This window comes from Beta vulgaris, chromosome 6 (assembly GCF_026745355.1).
Source record: "Beta vulgaris subsp. vulgaris cultivar EL10 chromosome 6, EL10.2, whole genome shotgun sequence".
Classification (NCBI taxonomy): domain Eukaryota; kingdom Viridiplantae; phylum Streptophyta; class Magnoliopsida; order Caryophyllales; family Amaranthaceae; genus Beta; species Beta vulgaris.
Window position 1 is genome coordinate 5,280,441 of NC_079207.1, and position 25,679 is coordinate 5,306,119.

Genomic DNA, 25,679 nt, shown 5'->3' on the forward strand with positions numbered 1-25,679 from the left:
TAGCTTACCAAGGGGAGCAAACCAACTAGGTTGGACTCCACCACCAAGGCAAACTACACAAATTCAACTATAAGCTATACATTATATACTTTTTGCTTTACACCTTCCCACCATTCTATATCCTTGCTAGATATCTTCCTAGGCATTACACTAGACACACGCATAACTACACATTCTCTAATTCTTCTGTATAACTTCTCTGGTCTCCACACAACCATGTTCCAATGAACCTCATTTCTTGCCCACCAAACATGGTAGACACCAGCTGTGATTACTGCAGCATAAATTTGCTTTTGAAACTTGGACTTCCCCCTTCTGCTATGCAACCTCATCAAACTTCTTTCCAACTGATCCAGCCTGCTTTTAAATCCCAGCCAGTCAAGAACATACTTCAGTGTTCTCTGAGCATATACACATTGAAAGAACAGGTGTTGATTGCTCTCTGTGTGGACACAGCACAACTTGCATTGAGTATCACTTGTAATGTCCATTTGACTTAATCCATCTGCTGTCTTTACCCTGCCCTGGATGGCTAACCAGCTAATCACCCTGTGCTTAGGCACTGCCAGCCTATTCCAGATCATTTTATCCCAATACACCTTCTCCCTTTCCCCAATGATCTTATTATACACTTCTTTTACCTTGAAGTGTATTATTCTTCATTTCATCTTCTGTGTAATGAGCCTTCATTATTTCTTTAACTTTACAGATCTGTTTCCAGTACCAAGAGCAGTTCTTGGGTGGAACATAGCTCCACCAACTCTCATCCTTGACATACACAGCATGCACCCACTTTATCCACAAGTTGTCTTGCTTTGAAGCAACAGCCCAAACATATTTTGCAAGTGCAGCTATATTCTATTCCTTGATTCTCCTGAATCCAAGGCCACCTTCAGACTTAGGGCTACACGTTAGTGCAGCTATGTTTGATTTTGATCATTGAGCATCATTATCTATGGGGTAGAACTAGTTTCCAGGGGTGAAGCTACAAGGAGGCTGGTAGGGGATTGGCTCCGGCCTCCCGCGGCCCAACTTTATGGTACATATATTTTTATAGTGGCCTTTGTGAGTTTTTGATATATATTTTATTAAATTGGCCATTATATAATACCATTTCTGTATCTTTCTCGTAGCATCATTTGTTTTTTCACGTTAGTTAAGACGCTTTTCTGAACATTAATATTTCTTATTGGGTGTAAGTGAAAATTATAAAAATTTGATATTTGGAATCCTCGCATTGAGATGAATTTAACAAGACCCCACTTGACTATGTTTTTTTCTTATATAATGATGCAAGATAGTTTAACAAAGTTGGTTGATTAATAGTGCCACAAAAGCAAATGTGCAACTAAAAAAATACGAAAGTAGCATAAATACTCTTATTTGAGTAGTAAATTGAGAATGATAAAGATAATTTTTTATATATAAATTAGTTAAAAATATTCTTGATCCCGTTAATTTTTAATTTCTAGTTTCATCCCTGGATAGAACGATTAGGATTATTATGATTTATGAGAAAGAGCAAGAGCAAGAGAGCAATACTATGTATGATAAGATAATATATACCTTATTTTTTCTCAACTAAAACTTATTGCATCAAGCCATCAAACTATCCAATATATACTATTAATTAGGCTATGAGCTCCGAATACAAAGCGAAATGAACACTAATGGATTTCTCAATTTTAATTTTCAAAGCAAGTTGCTTCTCATTTTTGGCTAGATACGAATACAATGGCTATTATTGATATATTACTTACCATCTATACAAATACATTCAAAGACGTGTGTGACAATCAATCTACGTCACGTGTCACCTTTGTAACTCCACTAGAATTGTCTAATGTACATAAGTCGTGTTGACTAACAAAAGTAAATTTAGCTTGCAACAAGATTTGAACCCGTGAGGACGTGACCGCGCGCTTGCTATTATAACATGACACAATTACCATCACAACCAACTTTTAATCATGCTTTAAGTGTCCACAATAAAAATTTAAATTACCATCTAGGAAAAGACATAATACAATAAGAAGCCACCAAAGAATCAACTCTCTTGGTAAAATTAAACCCGGAGGCCATCGCTTTGCATTATGAAAAGAAAAAACCTCACTTACAGAACTACAGAAGTGGAAGTAAGGATATGTTAATCAATAAATATTAAAAAAAATCTAAAAATCTATTTATCATGGAAACTTCATGAAGATCATGTTTCCCACTTTCGAAACTCAAGAGGACAAAATTTCTTTGAAAGATCAGCGAGTTTCATACCTCAATGATCTTTAGTAACAAAATGATATTTTCCCAACTAAAAATCTCTTAGCTAACTCTATACTCTATGCCCCCACTATATACATCTTTTTTCGGTAATAAACAAAACTACAACAGATTTCTATGCAACAATAGCTATTTAATTAATCCTAAATTTTTTATTTCACGAGAAATGAACAAATGAGGTGTTCAGAGGCTTTTTCGAGGCAACACAAATGTGCGAAGCACTCGCGCAATGTTACAAGTCACATCGGCTTTCCTAAGAATGTTTTGAGAGAAAATATGATCAGACCCGAAGAAGTCCAAAAATGTCCCCAAGAAAACCAAAATTGAAGGTTATATAATACACGCTTTCGTACTTTCCCGTGGCCAAATATCCGAACGGCATGGGGTGCCTTCTAGAGACATGGGATTTCACTAAAGATGAATCATGTGGCTTGGAACGAATATATGGATGCATTTACGTTCATTTTAAGGCAATTTTCTATTTCACTAGATTTGAACAAATGAGGTGTCAATAGCTTTTCGAGGCAATGCAAATGCTACAAAATACTCGTGCAACGTTACAAGTCACGTTGGCACTCCTAGGAATATTTCGGGAGAAAATATGACCATGCCCAGAGAAGCTCAAAAAGTTCCAAAAACAACCAATATTGAAGGTTATAATACACGCTATCGGACTTTCACTGGGACCGGCCTCTGAAAGCCACATGACGACTCCTAGGGGAATGGAAGATCATTGGAAAGGAGGCATGTGGCTTGAAACGAATATGTGGATGCCTTTACGTTCATTTCGAAGCAGTTTTAGATTTCACGAGAAATGAACAAATTGGGAGTTCAAAGGCATTTCGAGGTAACACTAATGGTGTGAAATACCCGCACAATGTTACAAGTCACGTCAGTACTCCTATGAATATTTCGAGAGAAAATATGACCAATCCCAGAGAAGTCCAAAAATGTATGTTCCAAAAACAGCAAATATTGAAGGTTATAATACATGCTTTCAGACTATCCCAGGGTCCGAGCTCCGAACGTTATGGGATGCCTCCTAGGGACATGGAAGGTTATTAGAAAGGGGTCATATGGCTTGGAACGGATATGTGGATACTTTTACTTTTATATAGAGACAGTTTTAAGTTTCACAAGAAATGAACAAATCGGGTGTTTAACGAATTTTCTAGGCAACACTAATGGTGCCAAGCACCCGCACATCTTAACAAGTCACTTCGGCTTTCCTAGGAATGTTTCAGGATAAAATATGACTAGGCGCGGAGAAGTCCAAAAATGTCTCAAAAACAGCCAAAATTGAAGGTTATAATACACGCTTTCGGACTTTCCCGAGGTCCGAATTCCGCACGCCAAAGGATTCCTCCTAGGGACATGGGAGGTCATTGGAAAGGAGTCATGTGGCTTGGAACAATTATGTGGATGCCTTTACGTTCATTTGGAGTAATTTTAGGTTTCACGAGAAAAGAACAAATTGGGTGTTTAAAGGCTTTTCGAGGCAACACTAATGGTGCCAAGCACCCGTGCAACGTTACAAGTCTCTTCGGCTTTCCTAGGAATGTTTCAAGAGAATATATGACCAGGCCCAAAGAAATAAAAAAAAATGCTCCAAAAACAACCAAAATTGAAGGTTATATACAATACGCGCTTTCAGACTTTCCCGGGGACCAAGCTCTGAACTCCACGGGATGAATCCTAGGGGCATGGGAGGTCATTGGAAAGGAAACATATGGCTTGGAACGAATATGGCAATATGTGGATGCCTTTACGTTCATTTCGAGGCAGTTTTAGGTTTCACGAGAAAAGAACAAATGAGGTGTTTAGAGGCTTTTAGAGGCAACACTAATGGTACCATGCACCCGCGCGGCCGCGCAACGTGAAAAATTATTTCGGCTTTCCTAGGAACCTTTCGGGAGAAAATGTGGCCAAGCTCAGAGAAGTCCAAAAATGTCCCAAAATACATGTTTTCGGACTTTCCAAGGGTCCGAGCTCTGAAAGCCACAGGATAACTCCTAGGGACATGGGAGGTCATTGGAATGGAGACATGTGGCTTAGAACGAATATGTGGATGTCTTTACGTTCATTTCGAGACAATTTTGCATTTCACGAGAAATGAACAAATGTGGTGTTTAGAAGCTTTTCGAGGCAATACAAATTTTTCCAAGCACCCGTGCAACGTTACAAGTCATGTCGGCACTCCAAGGAATATTTCGGGAGAAAATATTACCAGCCCCGCCTAAGTCGAAAAAATGTCGCAAAAACAGCCAAACTTGAAGGTTATAAAACACAATTTTGGACTTTCTTGGGGTCCGAGCTCCGAACGCCACGGGATGCCTCCTAGGGACATGGGAGGTCATTGAAAAAGAGTCATGTGGCTTGGAATGATTATGTGGATGCCTTTACGTTCATTTGTAGTAATTTTTGGTTTCACGAGAAATGAACAAATGGGGTGTTTAAAGGCTTTTCGAGGGAACACTAATGTTGTCAAGCACTCATGCAACATTACAAGTCACTTCGGTTTTCCTAGAAATGTTTCAATAGAAAATATGACCAGGGCCGTAAAAGTCAAAAAAAGACCCAAAACCAGCCAAAACTGAAGGTTATAATACACGCTTTCGGACTTTTCTGGGGACCAAGTTCCGAACGCCACAGGATGACTCCTAGATGTATGGAAGGTCATTGGAAAGCAGTCATATGACTTGGAACGAATATGTGGATGCTTTTACGTTCATTTTGAGGTTGTTTTAGGTCTCACGAGAAAAGAATAAATGGGGTGTTTAACGGCTTTTCGAGGCAACACTAATGGTGCCAAGCACCCGCGCAAGTTTACAAGTTACTTTGGCTTTCCTAAGAACGTTTCGGGAGAAAATATAGCTAGGCACTAGTAGAATAAATGCTATTTGCTGCGGTTAAAAAATGCCCTATTGCTGCGGTTTTGGGCGCGCAGCAATTAAGAGGGCAGCAATAGGTATTAATTATATTGTTGCGGTTTTAAACCGCAGCAATATCTCAACATATTGTTGCGATTTCTATAGCACAAAACCGCAGCAATATTATCATTTTTTATCAGAAAAAATCCAGTATATTGCTGCTGTTTCTGGTCAAAACCGCAGCAATATGACCTGGTATAGAAAAACAATTATTTTTTTTGCATTTTACAATTAAATTTAAAATAATAAAACCAACAACAAACCCATCCACTATCAATCTCTCATTCAAGGAGACTATTGCTGCATTGAAATACAATAACAACACAAAATGCAACTAAACCAAACCACTATATATTCAATATAAATAATATTTACAAACCCTAATTACAATAATATACTTCCTCCATTACTAAATAAGTGCAACACTTCCTGTTTTCACGTTTGCCAATGCATTATTTTAACCATTAATATCTTCAATTATCAATAAGTAAAAATTATAAAAAGTTGATATTAAAAAAATTCACATTAAGACGAATCTAACAAGATCCCTGACTATTTTACCTAAAATGTAAATCACCAAAGCTAATTAAAGTTTAAACTGTGAATAGTAAACACTATGCAAATGTTGCACTTATTTAGAAACAGAGGAAGTATAAAAAAAATCAAAACAAAGCTGATAAAAAAAATTCAAAAAAACGAAAAAAAGAATACAACTCATATTGCTCTGGCTTCGGTCTTCCTATATTAATTTCAACGATTATTTTGTTTCGTTTATCTTAATGGCTTAATCTTCACTCTCTGGACAGTATGTGATGTGACTTTTTTCTCCTCCCTCTTTCACGAAATGTCAGCTGTTGTTGATTGCTTTCTTGAAGAGGCTCAGAAGTGGACCTAATTACAATATATATAAAAAAATCAAAACAAAGCTGATAAAAAAAGATTTCAGAAAAACGAAAAAAAGAATGCAGAGGTACATGGAATTAATAAAGAAAATTAAAAATTAAAGAAAAATTGAAAAAATGACATTAGATCTAGAAAGTCGAAAATCACTACCAGCAACCACCACCACTAATGTTGACCACGAATTTCAACCCTAAACTACTACCAACAACCACCACCAGCAACCACCACGCAAATCGAAAAATTCAACCCAAAATCATCATTTACATCTAAAATTGAAATTCAAATCTGAAAATAAAATAAAGAACATAACTGTAGAAGACGAAACGCCAATTGAGTAAAGATGAACGAAGATGAACTCGCGAACAGATGCGACGCCGAGGAGAATGAGCGAACAATGGCGACGAAGGAGGCTTTGTTGCGTCGAGCGACTTGCGAACAGATGCGGCAACGAGGAGAGTGAGCGAACAATTGTTGGTGCGGCGACGAAGGAGGCTTTGTGGCGAGGGTGAGTGAGGAGGGAGGGTGAGAAAAACGAAGGCTGAGAGGAGAGAGAATGTGAGGGAAATGAACGACTGAGAGAGAGAAGAGAGGGGGAGAGAGAGGGGCGCCTCTCTTGATAGAAGAGAAAGAAAAACCCTAAGGAGTATTGTTTTATAATTTCAACAGGCGCGTCTTTTTTTTTGTTAATTCAGCAAATATTGCTGCAGTTGCCACGTAGGACCGCAGCAATATATTAAAAAAAATTTTTTTAATATATTGCTGCGGTCCTACGTGGCAACCGCAGCAATATTTGTTGTTCAGGGCCCCACATTATTTTTAAAAAACTGTCTGTTAGACAATATTGTTGCGGTTTTGGGAGGGAATCGCAGCAATATTATTAGTTTCTATTTTTTCTTTTCTTTTTGCGTGTTATATTGCTGCGTATAGGTAAAACCGCAGCAATATCACCGCAGCAAATAGCATTTATTCTACTAGTGAGGCCCGGAGAAGTGCAAAAATGTCCCAAAAACAGCCAAAATTGAAGGTTATAATACACGCTTTCGGACTTTCCCAGAGTCCGAGCTCCGAACGCCACAGGATGCCTCCTAGGGACATGGTAGGTCATTGGAAAGGAGTCATGTGGCTTGGAACTATTATGTGGATGCATTCACGTTCATTTGTAGTAATTTTAGATTTTACGAGAAATGAACAAATTGGGTGTTTAAAAGCTTTTCGAGGGAACACTAATGGTGTCAAGCACTCGTGCAACATTACAAGTTACTTAGGTTTTCCTATGAATGTTTCAAGAGAAAATATGACCAGGCTCGGAAAAGTCCCAAAAACAGCCAAAATTGAAGGTTATATTACACGCTTTCGGACTTTTTCGGGGACCAAGCTCGGAACGCCACGGCATGACTCCTAGATGCATGGAAGGTCATTGGAAAGCAGTCATATGTCTTGGAACGAATATGTGGATGTCTTTACCTTCATTTCGAGGCAGTTTTAGGTATCACGAGAAATGAACAAGTTGGGTGTTTAACGGCTTTTCGGAGCAACACTAATGGTGCCAAGCACCCGCCCAAGTTTACAAGTTACTTCGGCTTTCCCAGAAACGTTTTGGGAGAAAATATGGTCAGTCCCGGAGAAGTCCAAAAATGTCCAAAAAAAGCCAAAACTGAAGGTTATAATACACACTTTAAGACTTTCCCGGGGTCCGAGCTTTGAAAGCCACAGGATGCCTCCTAGGGACATGGGAGGTCATTGGATCGGAAAAGTGTCATGTGGCTTGGAACGATTATGTGGATGCCTTTACGTTCATTTGTAGTAATTTTAGGTTTCATGAGAAATGAACAAATAGGGTGTCTAAAGGTTTTTCGAGGAAACACTAATGGTGTCAAGCACTCGTGCAACATTACAAGTCACTTCGGCTTTCCTAGGAATGTTTCAAGAGAAAATATGACCAGGTCCGGAGAAGTCAGAAAAGTCCCAAAAACAGCCAAAATTGAAGGTTATAATACATGCCGAATGGTCATCTTAGTCAAATGGGAGTTGTTTAGTTCGGGTAGAATTAGGGTAATTAAATATGGGTTGATTTGATTTGGATCACTTCTGGTATTGAATCGATATTAGGTCAAATTGATCTCGGGTAGGTTTCGTTTTGGTCAGTTTATTTCATATTTCGGGATGAAATTCATGCCATTGTCGTGGGATTGAAGTTGGGCCTCGGTTCGAGTTATGCGATTCGAGCCTAAATGACCGGGTTAAAGGGGGTTACTTTTAGTCTTCTAGATAATAGCTTATACCATACCTTAAAGAATTCAAACTACTACAAATGACCCCTTTAAAATAACAAGTTATCTTCATCTACTATATAACATATTAAGGCGGTCTTTTAAAAAAAAAAATAGGTAAGAAGAAATTCTCTAGTCTGTCCTCACACATGGCTCTCATCCAGTGGCCCGTCACAACCAAACACCCACAACTGCCCCTAAATCCCAAGCAAATGTTTGAGGGAAAGAATTGAACCATATACTTCATTAAGGAAAAAGGAAAAGCTCACTATATGAACAACTCCAATCTATACAAATATATTATAGGGCGTTTCTATCAAAGGAACGGTGCCACGTGGCACTTTTTTCAAGATTCTAATACACATGCTTATAATCTCAATAAAATAATTAACACTATGTAGTTACTAGGATTTGAACACATGATCATTGAAATGAAATATGAGAGTATAACCACTAATCCAATACAATTTCAATGGTTAAAGTTTCAAAGTAAAACATAATAAAGCCTTATAATTATATGTAATTATAAAATCATGCATGTAGACAAACTTTTTGAACATTAAACCTTTTATTAAGTAACATTTGTTTATCCGAATCACATTGAAATTGTTAGTTTTATCCCCAATTCCTCGTAAGCTTTTTTTGAACAACTTATCATGCCATAACGTCTATTTTTCAATTTCGTACTAGACAAAATATTACGAAAAGCTGATATAATCAAATATGAAATTTATGAATAATATATTTTATAATTATAACTGACCCGGGGCATCGCCCGGAGTAAAATACTACTCCCTCTGTCCCATAATATAATGCCTACTTCATTTTTGATGGGTCAAACTTTATATTTTTTGACTAAATATTCTCATTTGTATATATAAAAAAAACATATTCATGTGAGATCTTGTTAGATTATTTCTCAATGTGTAGTTTTATAATATTAACTTTTTATATTTTTTATTAATACGTAATTGAAGATATTAAAAGACAAAGTTACGTTTTGAGGACCGTGGAAAAAAAACAAGCACTATTTTATGGGACGGAGGGAGTAATTTCTAATATGATAAGGTGATGTTATATAAGATTTCATATACTCTACCGGATTGTTGAAGTAAATTTGATTATACCCGTCAAAAAAGAAAGTAGCAATATAATAAATGCGGTCCCAAATCCGAATTCTTTTATAATTGGTCTAGAGAGCGTAAATGAACCGAAACTTCCTTTTCCTGAATCAATCACTTTTTTTAGGCAATTCCTAAGAATCGCTTTTGCAAAAGCTTTTGGACAAAATTGAATCCGGTTCCCTAACAAGACTAAATTAAAGTTGGATGACATAATTTAATTCGTTTCGTCTTTGATAATATGGATTTTCAAAGTAGTCTATCTTTTTTAAAAAAAAATAAGCGACGCATTATTTTAATACTCGCTCCCTTCATTTCTTTTTAATTTACAGGATAAAATTTAGTTGATCCATTGGATAGATTACCCACTACTAATAGAATTTAATTTAATGTGAGATATATTCTTAGGTCGCCCCCCCTCTCTGTCTTTCCTCTCTAAAATTGTAGTCTCCCCTACCCCTTCTTTATCAGTTAGGGGCTGCCATGAATGTTTTCATCCATGGTAAGCCCCTTTTATTTTCAGTTTTTAGTCTTTGTTGTGTATATCTCCTTCTCGCTCCCCTATGGGAGTTGTGAGTATGGTTTTTTTTATTTTTAGGTATGAGAAATTGCTCTCATTGATTGAAGTTCGAGGCTCTACATGAAGGTATTTGAATCTCGGATGCGGTAAACATGGCTCGGTCAAGAATGTTCTTCCCAAACTATGTCATAATGATAGATTTCATCATCAATAGATGCTTGATTCAGCAAATACTATGGGGTTGCGATGTATTGCTCGATCTAGTTCATTCTAGTTTATTCAAAGACTAATTTGATTGTATCTTATTTTCTTTAATATCTATTGTAGATGTCGTTTGACCTTCAATTAATGACATTTCTCCTTAAAAAAAATGTAAGGTGAGATCTAACTCAACATTAACAATTATATTTTTAATAACCTATTAGGAGTAGGTACATCTACCGACTCCTAATGATCTATTAACGCACTGTTACACTTTAACTTTACAGTTTTAATTTTTTTTAGATACAAGATACCTAAATAAACTATTAATTTTTCCTCTTTCCCCTTCCATAATCTTCTCCATCTTCTCCCTCCAATAAATAATTATACCTATTCTATTATTAAGCAGCACTTTATATGATTTCGCACGTATCGAGTGCATATAAAGCTAATATTTCCTCCGTTTAAAAATAGTTGCACCGTTTGCTTTTTCACATTTGCCAAGACGCTTTTTTGAACGTTAATATCTCTAATTGCGTATAAGTAAAAATTATAAAAATTGATATTTTTTTTTTGGTAAAATGTAAGCTTTTATTACCAAATTAACATTACAGCACCAACACAAACAGGCAGCAAACAGCTCCAACACACCCATCCTAAGCCACCTACAAAGATAACAAGTAGCCTACACAACTTAGCTACTTACATCTAACAACTGATCTAGCCACAATCTATCCTCAGTAGACCATTTTTCATTTACAACAAACATCAATTTAGTGCATATGGATTTTTGAATGTCCTTGATGACTTTCTCAGGTCTTCGCACAGCCTCATGACATATAGCATGATTTCTACAATCCCAGATGAAGTATACCATCGCAGCTAACACAGCATAGCTAACTTGTTGCCTGTGTTTTCTTCTGAATTTTCGGCCCCACTTCTTCCATGAAGTGTAGATGCATTCCTGCTGTCTCGTAGTCATTCCCATCCATTGCATTATACCTTGGTAAATAGCACAACTGCATGGACATCTAAAGAAAAGATGCTGGCAGGTCTCTTCTTCAGTGAGGCATAAAGGACACCATCTCTCTTGTATAACCCCTGCTATTTTAAGCCTTTCTCGAGTCTTCAGTTTATCTAGCATCACCATCCAAGCAATAAAGGAATGCTTTGGAATATTGAGAGTACTCCATACCCAATTATGCCATCCCACCTTCATTTGTGGGCCTTTAAGCCATTCATAACCCAGCTTTATAGTGTAGTTTTTATCTGAGTTTAGCCATTTGTTGTTCACATAAGCTCTCTTGAAGTCGCTCCTTACAAATCACCTTCCACACCCAATTTGCAGCTGTAGGAGCCTGATACTCCCACCATTGAGCTCCTTTGATATACACACTATGCACCCACTTGATCAAAAGGACATCTTCCTTTTGAGAAATCTGCCAGATGTACTTCCCTATAGCTGCTGTGTTCCAGGTAAGGCAGTCATGTGTTCCAAGGCCACCATATATTTTGGGCCTACATACCCACTCCCAAGCAACTAGAGGACTTTTGGTGAGGAAGACTTTTCCCTCCCATAAAAAAACTCTGCAAATTTGCACTATCCTTCTTAGCACACTCTTTGGTAGCATAAACACCTGAGCCCAGTATGTGTGAAGACTCAGTAATATGGAGTGAACTAACACAGATCTCCCTGCATAAGATAAGTGTCTGGAGCTCCAACACATTACTCTGTGAAGAATCTTGTCAATTAAAAATTGATATTTAAAATCCTCGTATCGAGACGAATGTAACAAGATCCCACTTGATTATGTTTCTTCTTATCTCTTTTATATAAGCCAAGCCTCCAAGGGAGGAGGTATGGTATCCCTCTTTGAAATGACTAGAATATCCGTTAATAATTTAAAACAACGTTTTTTCTTATAAAAATTAAAATTAAAAAATGAGATTCAATACAGCTTGTCATATGGAATAAGGCAAAAATGAAATATACAATCAACATTAATAACTTGACAAAATAGATTGACACAATTAATTCACGAAATTAATTAGAATATTCAATAAAAAAAAGTTAACGATATCCTAACAACATAATAATTCATATTTACAAAGTTCAAATAATATGTTTTATTAACATTTACAATCGACCAAGAACAATACTAAAGCCGCTGATAAAGAATTATTAAATCATCGACCAAAATATTCAGTTACGGTATCAAACGGTAAAAATCGGTCACCGGCCTTCAATTAAAAAGATAATAGCATATACAAAAGAACCTCAATAATTTACATCAATACCAAAACAATTTTACATAAAAAATAGGTCCATTCGTATATATAGTTACATAAAATTGTTGACGCACGCATCGCGTGCATATACGACTAGTATAATGGTAAGGAAAGACTTGTCAAAGTTGGTTCATGAATAGTGACCAAAAACCTAATAATTCAACTATTTTAAAACGGAGAAAGTATATATTAACGCATCGATCATCCTAACTCTAGCTATAACTTTAGCTTGACAAAACTCTTATTACTTTGAATATTTGGGTATATAGTACACCCAAATAATTGTGGTGGATCGCATGATCACATAGTGTTAAAAACTATATCTATCATCTTTCAAAAGTTCAAGGTTCGAATTTTACTGATCTAATATTTTAGACCTTTAGCATTTGACTACCGCAAATCCGCAACAAGCAAATGAATCTTATTCTTTCTAGTCTATTCACACACAAGGGTGAGGACTAAGGACCAATTATTACCTACTCTATCTAGAATCGGACACTTTTTAGAAGTTGCCGCGGTGCCGCCCATGAAAAAAAAGCATATCTTGCAAATTGTAATTTTTTTTTTTGAAGTGAGCAAATTGTAATTTATTATGTTATGCAGATTAATAAACTTAGCACATGACAAATTGACAACTTGTAATTAAAGTTTATGCTTTTTCTTATTTTTATATGAAGCTTATATAAGTAGACCACGGATGAAGCCATATCTGTATAAGTTGTGTTTATTTTCTTCAGTTATACTTTCAATAATATAAATATAATGGCAGGAGCAAAGTCTATAGTAGATGCAGAATATCTGAAGCAAATTGAGGGTGCTCGAAAAGAACTTCATAATCTTCTGAAGAACAAGCAATTTGCTCCCATCGTGCTTCGCTTAGCGTAATATTTCTTCTTCAAATTCTTTCTCCTCCTGGAAATATCTTCTCTAGCTCTATTTTGTAACTGTAGAAAATTATTATAGTTGAAGTATTTCTAATGTCACGTACTACGGTACACTGCATACGATGCTATCTTTACACTAATAGTATACTCTATACAAAGCAAGGTCATGACCCCTCCATTCAAGGTCATGGGATCTAATCTCATTCGGAGCTTTTTGGAGTGAAATTTTCCTTACCATTCCCCTCCATTCAAGGAGTCTGACCTACAAACCTGACTGATCATACTTGTGTGTGAGGTACCAATTCAGTAGGATTCTTTATCTTACCAACTTTTAAAAAATAAAACCTATAGTATACTCTATTTCGTGTAGATTTTAACTAATGTACTTAGTTAAGATTTAAAAATGATACACGAAAGACCATAAATACAGAAGTTAAAATTGTTGATCATAAATGAATATTTTCATGCTCCTGTTTAAATAAAACAAAAAGTTTCAATATAATTTCTCTCAAATGATCACCAAGGATGATATAGGATCCCTTTTGGATATGGTCTTGTAGATTTCATGATGCAGGTACTTATGACGCTAAAGCAAAGACAGGTGGTGCAAATGGTTCAATTAGGAATGAGTTGAACAGCCCTGCCAACAATGGTATCAAAGTTGCTGTTGACTTTTGCGGTGAGCCAAACAAACAAACTACTTGTGTCTTTTTTTTGAACTATACAGTTTGAAATTACAAATTTACAATATGTTAATACAAAAACCTTGAACTTTTTAATCTTTTTAATTATTACTCCCTCCACTTTTTTATTGTTATATTGTGCAATACACAATTATTTAGATAATGTCATTTTTAAACTTTTTGGTGGTTACTTTTGACTTTATTAATGTAAAATAATGGAAAAATGAAAAGGGAGTAATTTTTTGTGGAAAACGAGAAACAAATATAATAGTATTACTTTCTGCCGCGCCAAGTACATATAGAGAAGATAATATTTTGGAGAGAATGAATGAATTTTCTCATTGATAGTTTACGTATATATATACATGCTATGGTTACAACTGTTAGCTATACTTTAGGAATAGATAGAAATACAATGCTACGTAAAAGCATGAAACTAGGAGAAGATAAGTACAAGTGGAATAATAAAGATACAGTATCTTGGACTTGGTAAAAGATAGAATATAGAATAGGATATGACAAAGTCAATCCTTATCACGCCCCCGCGAATTGGGCGGCCAGGAGGAGAGGCCAATGCGACGCACCAAGGAGGTATACGTGGCACGAGAGAGAGGCTTGGTAAGAGCGTCAGCGAGCTGATCATTAGTGGAAATGTAAGAAACGCGAAGCAGACCAGCTTGGACATTTTCACGCACAAAATGATAGTCAAGACCCAGGTGCTTCATCTTTGAATGAAACACGGGGTTAGCACTTACATACGTCGCGCCGGCATTATCACAATAGATGACAGGAGCTTGGGGAACATTACAACCAAGTTCCTCGAGAAGATTACGGACCCAAAGCAGTTCAGCGGTTGTGTTGGCTACGGCGCGATACTCGGCTTCGGTGGAGGAGCGAGCACGCGTGCGTTGCTTCCGGGAAGACCATGAAATAGCATTTTTACCAAGATACACAATGTAGGCGGTAGTAGAAATATAATCATCGGTATCACGAGCCCAATCTGAGTCAGAATAAGCATGGAGAGTCAAGGGTGTATCTTTGTATAAGAGTAGTCCCAGATGCGAAGTGCCATGGAGATAACGAAGAACACGACGGAGAGCTTGCATATGATCATGAGTCGGACGTTGCATGTATTGGGCAAGTTTATTGACAGCAAAGGCAACGTCGGGCCGCGTAAGGCTTAAGTATTGTAGGCTTCCAACAAGTTGGCGATAGGTCGTGGGGTCTGGAAGAAGAGTACCATGGAGAGTGAGAGGAGGATCCGTTGCCATGGGAGTAGCGACAGGTTTTGCTTCGTCCATATTGGCTTTGCAGAGAAGGTCTTGAATGTATTTCTTTTGGCTAAGAAATAGGCCTTGAGGATGAGCGAGAACTTCAACACCCAGAAAGTAGGCTAAAGAGCCCAAGTCTTTGAGAGAGAACCGGGAAGCAAGCTGTGAAACAAAAGTATCAAGAGCCAGAGGAGTGTTGCCTGTCACAATAATGTCATCAACATATACAATTAAATAGATAATAACATCAGTTGACTTGTAAGTAAAGAGAGAGGAGTCGGAGATTGTAGACCGAAACCCCACATCAAGCAGATGTTGACGTAGTTCGGTATACCATGCGCGCGGGGCTTGCTTCAAGCCATAGAGGGCTTTATTTAATTTGCAAACATAGTTAGGAAATTTAGGATCAACATAACCAGGAGGTTGAATAGTATAGACTTCATCAGTGAGGGTTCCCTGCAAAAACGCATTATTTATGTCGAGTTGACGTAAAGCCCACCCATGAGTAACCGCAATAGTGAGGATTAACCGAACTGTAGAAGGCTTGACGACAGGGCTGAATGTTTCACTGTAGTCGAGCCCAATACGTTGGTTGAAGCCGCGTGCGACATAGCGGGCTTTATGTTTGGAAATGTTACCAGCTTGATCTCTCTTAATGCGAAAAACCCACTTGCACGTGACTACATTTTGTGAGGGAGAGGGGGGAACGAGGTCCCAAGTTTTGTTAGTGAGAAGGGCCGAAACTTCTTCATCCATGGCTTTGCGCCACACAGGGCTTTTAAGAGCTTGGGTTATGGTTCGGGGTTCGGTTTCTTGCGAGATGGCAGTGAGGTTGAGTTTGGTTATGGGTTTGCGAATGCCGTGACTTAGGCGGGTATTATGGGGATGGATAGGGGAGGGTGAGGCAGGTGCGGTGGGGTTAGGAGTGGTAGGAGGAGAGGAGTTAGAGGAGGCGTGAGATGCGGGCTGTGTAGGGGAGGCAGGAGGAGTTTGAGTTGATGAGGAGACGGGTGAGGGAGAGCAGCGGAGAGGTGAAGAGGAGGAGGGGTTAGTGGGGGGAGGAGAGGGGGGTAGATCGTGGGAGATAGAGGTGGAAGGGTCAGGTGGGGGGTGACTGGGCGCTAGCGTTGGAATGGCTAGGGGACACCATTCGTCGAGGAGAGTAGTAAGGGAGGGAGTAGAAGTGGTGAGAGAGGAGAAAGGGAATATATGTTCAACAAAGTGAACGTGGCGAGAGCAATAGACACGATTTGTGGTGAGATCTAGGCAGTAGTATGCGCTTTGGGTGGAAGAGTAGCCTATGAACACACACGGGAGTGATTTTTGTTGTAGTTTGTGAGAATTGTAAGGTTTGAGCCATGGGTAGCAAAGACACCCAAAGCTTCGGAGTTTGAGGTAGTTAGGTTCAGTGCCGAAGAGAGTAGAGTAGGGGGAGTTATTTTGTAAAGTGGAGGTAGGCAAGCGGTTGATGAGATAGATGGCTGTGGCACATGCATTTGTCCAATAGGTGAGAGGCATGGAGGAGTGAGTGAGGAGGGTGAGAGCGGTTTCGACAATATGACGATGGCGACGCTCGGAAAGACCATTATGTTGAGGGGTGTGGGGAGGAGTTGTGAGACGAGATATTCCTTCGATGGATAAATAGTCCTTTAGGGCATCATACTCGCCACCATTATCAGAGTAGAGCGTAATAAGAGGTTTTTGGAAATATTTTTCAACTAAGGCTTTGAACCGGATGAAGACCGGTTTAGTGTCGGACTTGAGTTTGAGAGGATAAAGCCACGTATATTTAGAAAAATGATCTATAAAAACAACATAGTATTTATAGCCGTCATGAGAGAGAATAGGGGAAGACCACAAATCAGTATAAACATATTGTAAAGGTGCAGTAGATGAGATAGATGAGATATGAAAAGGAAGTTTATGACTTTTATTGCACGCACAAGCATTACAATCTAAAGTGGAGATACTAGAAACATTGAGATTATTGCGAGAAATAAGATGCCTAAAAACTTTATTGGATGGATGCCCTAGGCGGTGATGCCAATCAAGCGAGGCTTGAGATGTGCTTGTGAAAACTTGAGGAGGTGATGAAGAAAGTTCATAAACTCCTGATTTACCCTGACCCTGGAAGAGAGATGCCCCCGTTTTGAGATCCTTCACAACAAAAGAAGTAGATAAGAATTCGATAGAAGCATTATTATCACGACAAAGTTGTGAAATAGATACAACATTACGAGACATAGAGGGAACAAATAATACATTATTGAGGGTAAGAGTATGAGAGAGATAAGAAAGAGTTAAAGAGCCAATGTGAGAAATGTGAAGGCCCGTACCATCACCTATGATAAGTTCCTCCGTGCCATCGTACGGAGTGTGAAGAGATAAGTTATTAAGGTCATTTGTAACGTGGTGGGAGGCACCACTGTCAAGGAGCCATTGAGGAGAGGGGGGGGAGGGGAGATGAGCCACGTTGGCTTGAGGTGTAGAAGGGGAGGGACGGGTGTTGGAGGTTGATGGAGGGGGTGGGGTGGCAGTAGGAAACCGAGCAGTAAAGACTGGACAGCGAGAAACGACGTGACCCGTTTCTCGACACCACTGACACTTGCCTAAGAAAGGCCGAGGGTGAGAACGAGAGGAGGATGAGGGAGGAGGCAGGATGCCTGGGTTGGAGGTACGGCTGGGAGGCCGATAAGAAGGACGGGCGACCGCGGCGAGCGCGGTGGCGGGAGGGGTGAAGGTGGAGCGAGTTTGGTTGAGAAGAAGCTCTTTGTTAATAAGTTTCTCATGGAGCTCCTCAAAGGAGATAGGGGTATCACGGGCATTGACGGACTCGATAACGGAGGTGTAAGAGTCATCGAGACCGAGAAGGATACGATCAATGAGATCTTCATGATCCATAGGTTTGCCAAGGGAAGCAAGTTGGTCAGCGCAGGCCTTGATGGCGTGCAAAAATTCAGTAATGGTGGAGTTACCTTTGGATGTGCGGTTGAGTTGGTCTTTAAGTTGTTTGATGTGGCCACGGCTAGGAAGCGCATAGGTTTTAGCAAGTGTTTCCCACAATGTGTGAGAGGAGGTGGTGCGAGAGATTAAGGGAACAAGAGGTTGAGACAAAGTACCAACTAAGGCGCCAAAGAGAAGTTTATCTTGACGTATCCAGTAGACATGGTCAGGATTCGGGGTTTCGGTGCCGTTAAGAGTGAGGACAGCAGGTGGGCAGGGAAAGGTGCCATCAACAAACTTATAGAGATCGTGACCGATAAGAATGGCTTCTACTTGGAGTTTCCAAGAAAGGTAGTTGGTAGATTGAAGTTTGATGGTGTTGTGAATGTTGAGGAAGGTAAAAGGCCGAGAAGGGTCAGTACCATTGGGTATTTCGTAGGAGGGGGTAGAGGTGGAGGCAGCCATGGAGAGAAGAAGATCGGCGCGGAGAAAGGATCGAGACTGATACCATATAGAGAAGATAATATTTTGGAGAGAATGAATGAATTTTCTCATTGATAGTTTACGTATATATATACATGCTATGGTTACAACTGTTAGCTATACTTTAGGAATAGATAGAAATACAATGCTACGTAAAAGCATGAAACTAGGAGAAGATAAGTACAAGTGGAATAATAAAGATACAGTATCTTGGACTTGGTAAAAGATAGAATATAGAATAGGATATGACAAAGTCAATCCTTATCAGTACATTATAAGAAAAGTTCAAAAAAATGTAGCAATTAAAAAGAAACAATCATTTAAGAAAAATGTAGCATCAACAGAAAAAACAAAGGAAATAATAAGTAAAACTTTAATTTAGGGAAACGTTGATGCTTTAATTTAGAGATGTATAGATACGAATCAAGTAATATTCTACGGGGCTGCTTAATTTAATCTTCCTTTTTATCTCTGTTCTCCTTGTGTTCATTGTAGATTTTATGTGACAAAAGACGTGTGGATGAAGAGGCAATTATCCTATTTTCTTTACTGACTTTCTGACATTATGTTGTTTCAGAGCAAGTGAAGACTAAATTCCCAAAGGTTACTTATGCTGATCTTTATCAGGTAAATGATTGCAATAAATTTAATTTAAAAATTTTATGTATAGGACTTTGTCCAAAATTACTTGTCATATACTTTCTCGGTTTCTCCGTTTCATTTTAATGTACATACTTATACTTTTTACACATGTCAATGCAAAACTTTGAAGATATCTTTAGTTTTGTATTTGTAAAAATTATAAAAACTACATATTAATAAAATACATGTTATGATAAATCTAACAAGATCCCACATGATTATATTTTCATCCGTGTATATATAAATCACAAATGATGGTCAAAGTAAAATTTGTGAATGGCGAAAAATATCAAAGTGTAACAATTAAAATGAAACAGAGAGAGTATATATATGTATATATATATATATAATATATATATATATATATATATATATATATATATATAGTACAATAATATATATAGTTTTAAATTAATATGAGAACCATTTTTGTGGTAGGAACCATGAGAATCACTCATTTTACGAAGATTTTGCTCATTTCACGACTTTTTTTGCTCATTTTATGTTTTGCTTATTTTATGTTTTTGCTCATTTAATATTTTATGCTTATTTTGTAACCTTTTTGCTTATATTATGTAGTATTAGAGGTTGTTTGGTATTTTGGTTAACATTATTTAACATAAGAAGTTAGAAATCCTAGGAATTGGAATTGGAATTGTTTGGTTGACAAATTCATGGGAAGTAGAAATTCCTAGAAACTTCCACTTCCCACAAAATGGAGGAAGTCACTTACCTAGGGGGACCTAGGTAAGTGGAAATTCCCATAAGAATTTTCATTTCCCTTGAATCACCAAACAACATCTAGCAATTCCTAATAAAAAATACAATTACATAGTAAGATAATATTCCAAAAAATTTGCACTTCCTATATTCAACCAAACGAGCACTTAGACTTATACTGTCGCTTACTAAATTAAACCGTATACTATATTACATTAATTACTACGGTTGCACTTTCTCAGCACTCACTGTTTGTTTTTTCAGCTTGCTGGTATGATTGCAGTTGAAGTTACTGGGGGGCCTATTATCCCTTTTATCCCCGGTCGACCAGTAAGTGGCCGGAACATGCAACATCAACTTTGTAGTCTAGAAAATTACTTTGATTGCAGATTAAACTATATTGTGACTGTTTTAAATATATAGGATGCTCCGAAACAACAAGATGGTGGAGCTCTTCCAAATCCCAATGGAGGTACAAAAGAATACTATTTTATCACATTTATCTTATCTCCATTTCCTCAATAAGTGTTACACTTGCTTTTTGTATTTTTCCTTTTCAATAATCGTCGATACACATTTTTTTTACCATTAATTCATTTAGTAGATAATTTGACTTTTGTAATATTTGACATGTATTTTATTAAAGATATTTATTTGCCTTTGGGGAAAAAAGGGTAAAGGAGAATTCAAAATAGATGTGATGAATTATGGTTATTAGGAAAAAGAGCTATTAATCATGGTTATGTAACATATGTCACTATTAAGAAGAGAGTTAAATTAGGTAATTACTCCCTTCATTGCATAACGATCATTGTAAATGTGTAATTATGAATTTATTATGATGTTATGTAGTACTATTCCCTTAGCCCATAAGTAGGAGCTCACTCATGGTACACCCGGGTGTACCATTAGCATGGTACACCCAGAGGTATTTTTGTAATAAATTAGAACTTCAGGTGCTCATTTGACACCAAATTTGCTCATATAGACATTTTGCTCATTTACTCATTTTGCTCATTTTGTAATAAAAGTGTTTGCTCATTTTCTTAAATGAGTAGAAATGTTTGCTCATTTGCTCATTTGTTCATTTTGCTCATTTGCTTATTCGCTCATTTTGCTCATTTGGAGAAAATAGCCTTGGGTGTACCAGGAGCATGGTACACCCAGGTGTACTATAATTATTCTCCATAAGTAGTTGTCTAACTTCAACTCGGCTACTGATAAGAGTCTTTCCATCTTTTATATTTTGATAAATTAGGAAAATACCTTAAGAGAATGATTTCCTAATTTCTTCCTTGTACTTTATTAAAAAAAAAAAAAGTAGTTTTCTAACTTAGCATCACCTAATTGTAGCGGGTAGCCCACAGGATACAATGTTCCTAACAATCCACGGTATCATATACATGAGAAAATATTTAAGTTTCATTTTTTTTTCTGAAAAGATCTCTGCATTACATAAGATGCAATCCTAGCTACGTACCTCTATTTCATTTATTGTCCCTTATTGAGATTTGAGCAAAGTATAAATAAACAACTAGTTATTAGGCCTGAAGAAAAATATTCATTCATTAATATAATACTTTATGATAATAACACTAAATATAACTTAGCCCGGTGGTTAAGACTTTAGTATATGTACTTGAGGTCTTGGGATCAAACTCTATACTACGCAATTTCTAAATTTTTTATTATACATGGATTACATGAACTAAAACTCCCTAGAGAATGCCTTTTAATATATTTGAATAGATATGGTTATTTTAAGCGAGCCACGCATTCACCAAATGTCATATATATTCATATGGTAACTTGGTAAGTGTATCTATCACAATTAACAGATGTGTTGATTGTTTTGTGGTTTTAGATGCGCAACATCTGAAGGATGTATTCTATCGAATGGGCTTGAACGACAGGGATATTGTGGTTCTATCAGGGTCTCATTCACTGGTACGTAGGATTACTTCTTTATACTCCTATAGTATGCTAATTGCTAGCTATCCTCCATCTTGTAAAACATTACTTATCAAACATGAAACTACTCTTTTATTAAACTTTTTCTTTCTACTTTGTGTCATCAAATCTGGTGGTGTGCCCCCATTTACCTATCCATTTTTCTATCTATTGGACTTAAGTGCAAAAAACACATGCAATATTGTACAAGATGAAGGAAGCTAGTATAATTAAATTCATGGGATTAAGTACTGGTAATTTACAAATGTATACAATACTTTACTTGCAGGGTCGAGCAAACAAGGATAGATCGGGATTTGATGGTCCTTTCACCCAGGATCCTTTCAAATTTGACAATTCCTACTTTGTGTAAGACTATTAATTATGGAAGTCGTTTTATCAAATAGCTAGGTTTTTAGTCATTTTATCAAATTAAATAGCTAGGTTTTTAGTCATGTTAATGGTGTCAAGTCTCAACTTAAGGCTTTTTTTTTTTTGCAACATCTTAACTAAGTTTTCTCAAATATGTAATTCCTCTTATTAGAGAGTTGAGGAAGGGTGACAGTCCTGGACTGGTGAAATTCCCCACAGACAAAGTTCTCGCAGATGATCCTTCTTTCCGTCAATATGTTCAACTATATGCTAAGGTACTCGATTCTTTATTTCAGTAATACTCGTAATATTTTTTTATATCTATATGAGTCACGAAGGCAGTACAAAATATAAAGAAGGGAAAAGCGGATTCGAAGTTGTAACCTATCGTTCATAGCACCTCAATCTTAAGTCTTAACCACTAGACCAAGACATCCTTGATAATGTAAGATTTAGGGTTTAGGATTTAGTAATACTCGTAATGTATATATGGTTAAGGTTGCAAAACACTCTTTCCTAGTAATAATAAGTTTGTATATACAATTTATGCCACCAAGGACCTTAACATTATTAATCATTATAAGTTCAAATGAGCTACGTTCAAGAGCAATAAAATTTATCGAAATTCAATTCACATGTATTATATATTAAGATACATATGTTAGACCATTAAGTTGACATAGTTCTAGAAACTTGATTTAATTATATACTCGTGGAGAAATTATTAGGGGTGTTCATGGGTGCTTAATCGTTCCGGTTCGATAATTGAAAGTTTCGGTCCGCTCTTTCTGCGAATCGTAACCGCATTCGTTTAGACTAGTTACCGTCTAAGCGGTTAGCCGATTTTCGGTACGATTTTTCAGTTAACCATTAGTCGTTATTTACATTATACTATATTATGTTTTGCTTAATGTACATATATATATATATTCAATTTTTTTGTGCATATATTTTAATATTATATATGCTCTAATATAAAATGTATTATAAAGTGGATAATAATAAATCCATTGAAAAACATAACTAACACTAAGAATTCACTCCATTTCTTAATCATAGTGTTTATATTAGTGCTAGAGTTTTCAAATAATTACATACTTCCTCTAATTGTTGTAACTTAGCAACAAATATTAGAACTAATGTAATTGTTTGAAAATGTTCCACAACAATTAAATAGAGAAAAAATATTTCGATATTTCGGTTAATCGTTCACTCAAAAATCGTAATCCTACAGTTTAACCGTTAATTTTATCGATTCGGTAACCATAACGTTAAAACTTTTTTTGTTGGTACGGTAACCGCCCATTTAGACCGGTTTTTCGGTATTTCGATACGGTTTCCGAATTCATTTTTTAAGAACACCCTTAGAAAACATGTCTCCCTCAAAGGGACATGTCTCGTCAATTATACTTCCTCCGTTCTTTTTCTATTGCAGAAATTGACTTTTCATATTTGCCAATGCACATCTTCAATTACCAATATCTTTAATTATTTTTTAGTAATAATTATAAAAAATTGGTATTTTGAAAGTTTATATTCAGACGAATCTAACAAGACTCCACATGACAATATTTTTTTTATGTAAAAATCATAATAGATAATTAAAGGATGGTGAGTGAACAGTGTAAATTAATCATTATTATTTACTACAATAGAAAAACAACAGAAGAAGTATAACCTACCTTACCAAATTTCGCACAACGCTTAATTAGCAATTTCTATGTTATGCCTAGATCTTCAAAGATTTGGTAAATTGTCAAATAATTCATGAAGAAATAATTCTCTTTTCAAAAATGGCTGCAGGACGAAAAAGCATTCTTCGCACATTATGCGGAGTCACACAAGAAGATGTCGGAGCTGGGGTTCAACCCACCCAAGTTGCCAGTAAAAGCTTGATCGAAGATGCAACTATGCAAGGCAGCATAGACCCATAAATAATTAAATAATTTAATTGGATACTCTTATTTCCGAGGTCTCATGCTTAATTATGCTAATGTTTAATTTGGGATTAAATTTCCCAAGAGTTGGACTTGTATTATGTACTATTTTTATCAATGAACATCCGTTTTCTTTCGATTGTATAAATAATTTAGTATGTGTTGTCAAATTGTAGACATTAATATTTCTAATTATGCAGGTATATATAAACATTAAAAAAAATATGATGTTTTAACACTATATAACAAGATAAATCTTTCATCTTTTAACGGGAATAACAAGATTAAAGTGAAAGTAAAATCATTAAATATTATTATGAACACAACTAAGAAGAGCTATATCTCAATTATATAAGGGAAGAGGGGAGTTGTTGTGTCCTCCTTATAAATTTTCCATTAATAAATCAACTACACTACCAAAAAAGAAAAATAATGTCAAACTCAAATATAATATAAGAAACGAATTAAAATGTTGGAGGCAATAAAGTAATTGATAATAGAGTCACACACAAAAAAAAATTTGCACAAGACTAGCTTAGTACATTTTTTTTGGACGAGGCACAAGACTTAGGCTATGTTTAGTTCACCTGAACTTATCTGATCTGATCTGAACTTATTTTTTCTGATCTGAACTTATTTTTTCTAATCTGATCTGATTTGATCTGAACTGACCTGATCTGATCTGATTTGATCTGAACTGACCTGACCTGATCTGATTTACAAGATCTTATCTTTTAGATTTTTCTCAATATATAAGAAAAAAAATATAATCATGTGGGGTCTTGTTTTATTCGTCTCAATGAGTACTTTATTAATATTCAATTATTATAATTTTTACTTTTTTTTTGAAAGGTATTATAATTTTTACTAATATGTAATGAAAGATATTTAATAGTAATAATGATTTTTAAATATAAGCATGATCTAAACTGAACTGAACTGAACTGATTTGAACTTATTTTTTCTGATCTGATCTGATTAGATCTGAAATAAGCAAAAATAAGGTAAACTGAACATAGTCTTAGTACATTCATGCTGAAAAAAGTGAAAAAGAAAATTATATCACAATATTTGATCATCAATACACAATCAAGTATTACATGCGAAAGGAAAATACAATCAATTAACACAAAATACTTTGTTGATAAGAATATAAGAAATCCTAAATAAATCTAAGTAACATTCTTTTATCGCTTATTAGTTTTAATTTTAAAAACCTTAAAGATAGTATAAGTAAATAAAAAGTAAAAGATGGGATAACTCGTCAAGTGATATAGGATCAA

General features: G+C 36.3%; 2 protein-coding genes across 2 annotated transcripts; one reads left to right on the forward strand and one right to left on the reverse strand.

Annotated features, from left to right (window-relative positions):
- Positions 1 to 74: 74 nt before the first annotated feature.
- On the reverse strand, positions 75 to 584 carry LOC125498907 (uncharacterized). Its single transcript, XM_048647232.1, has one exon. The coding sequence runs from the start codon at positions 582 to 584 to the stop codon at positions 75 to 77; it is 510 nt and encodes a 169-aa protein (XP_048503189.1).
- A 12,617-nt stretch (positions 585 to 13,201) lies between these two features.
- On the forward strand, positions 13,202 to 24,547 carry LOC104895166 (L-ascorbate peroxidase 3). Its single transcript, XM_048646137.2, has 9 exons — positions 13,202 to 13,392; positions 13,956 to 14,074; positions 19,353 to 19,402; positions 20,402 to 20,467; positions 20,561 to 20,609; positions 22,002 to 22,084; positions 22,377 to 22,456; positions 22,632 to 22,734; positions 24,263 to 24,547. Exons 1-9 carry the CDS (start codon positions 13,274 to 13,276, stop codon positions 24,353 to 24,355), a joined length of 762 nt encoding a protein of 253 aa, XP_048502094.1. The 5' UTR covers positions 13,202 to 13,273; the 3' UTR covers positions 24,356 to 24,547.
- The last annotated feature ends 1,132 nt before the right edge of the window (positions 24,548 to 25,679 follow it).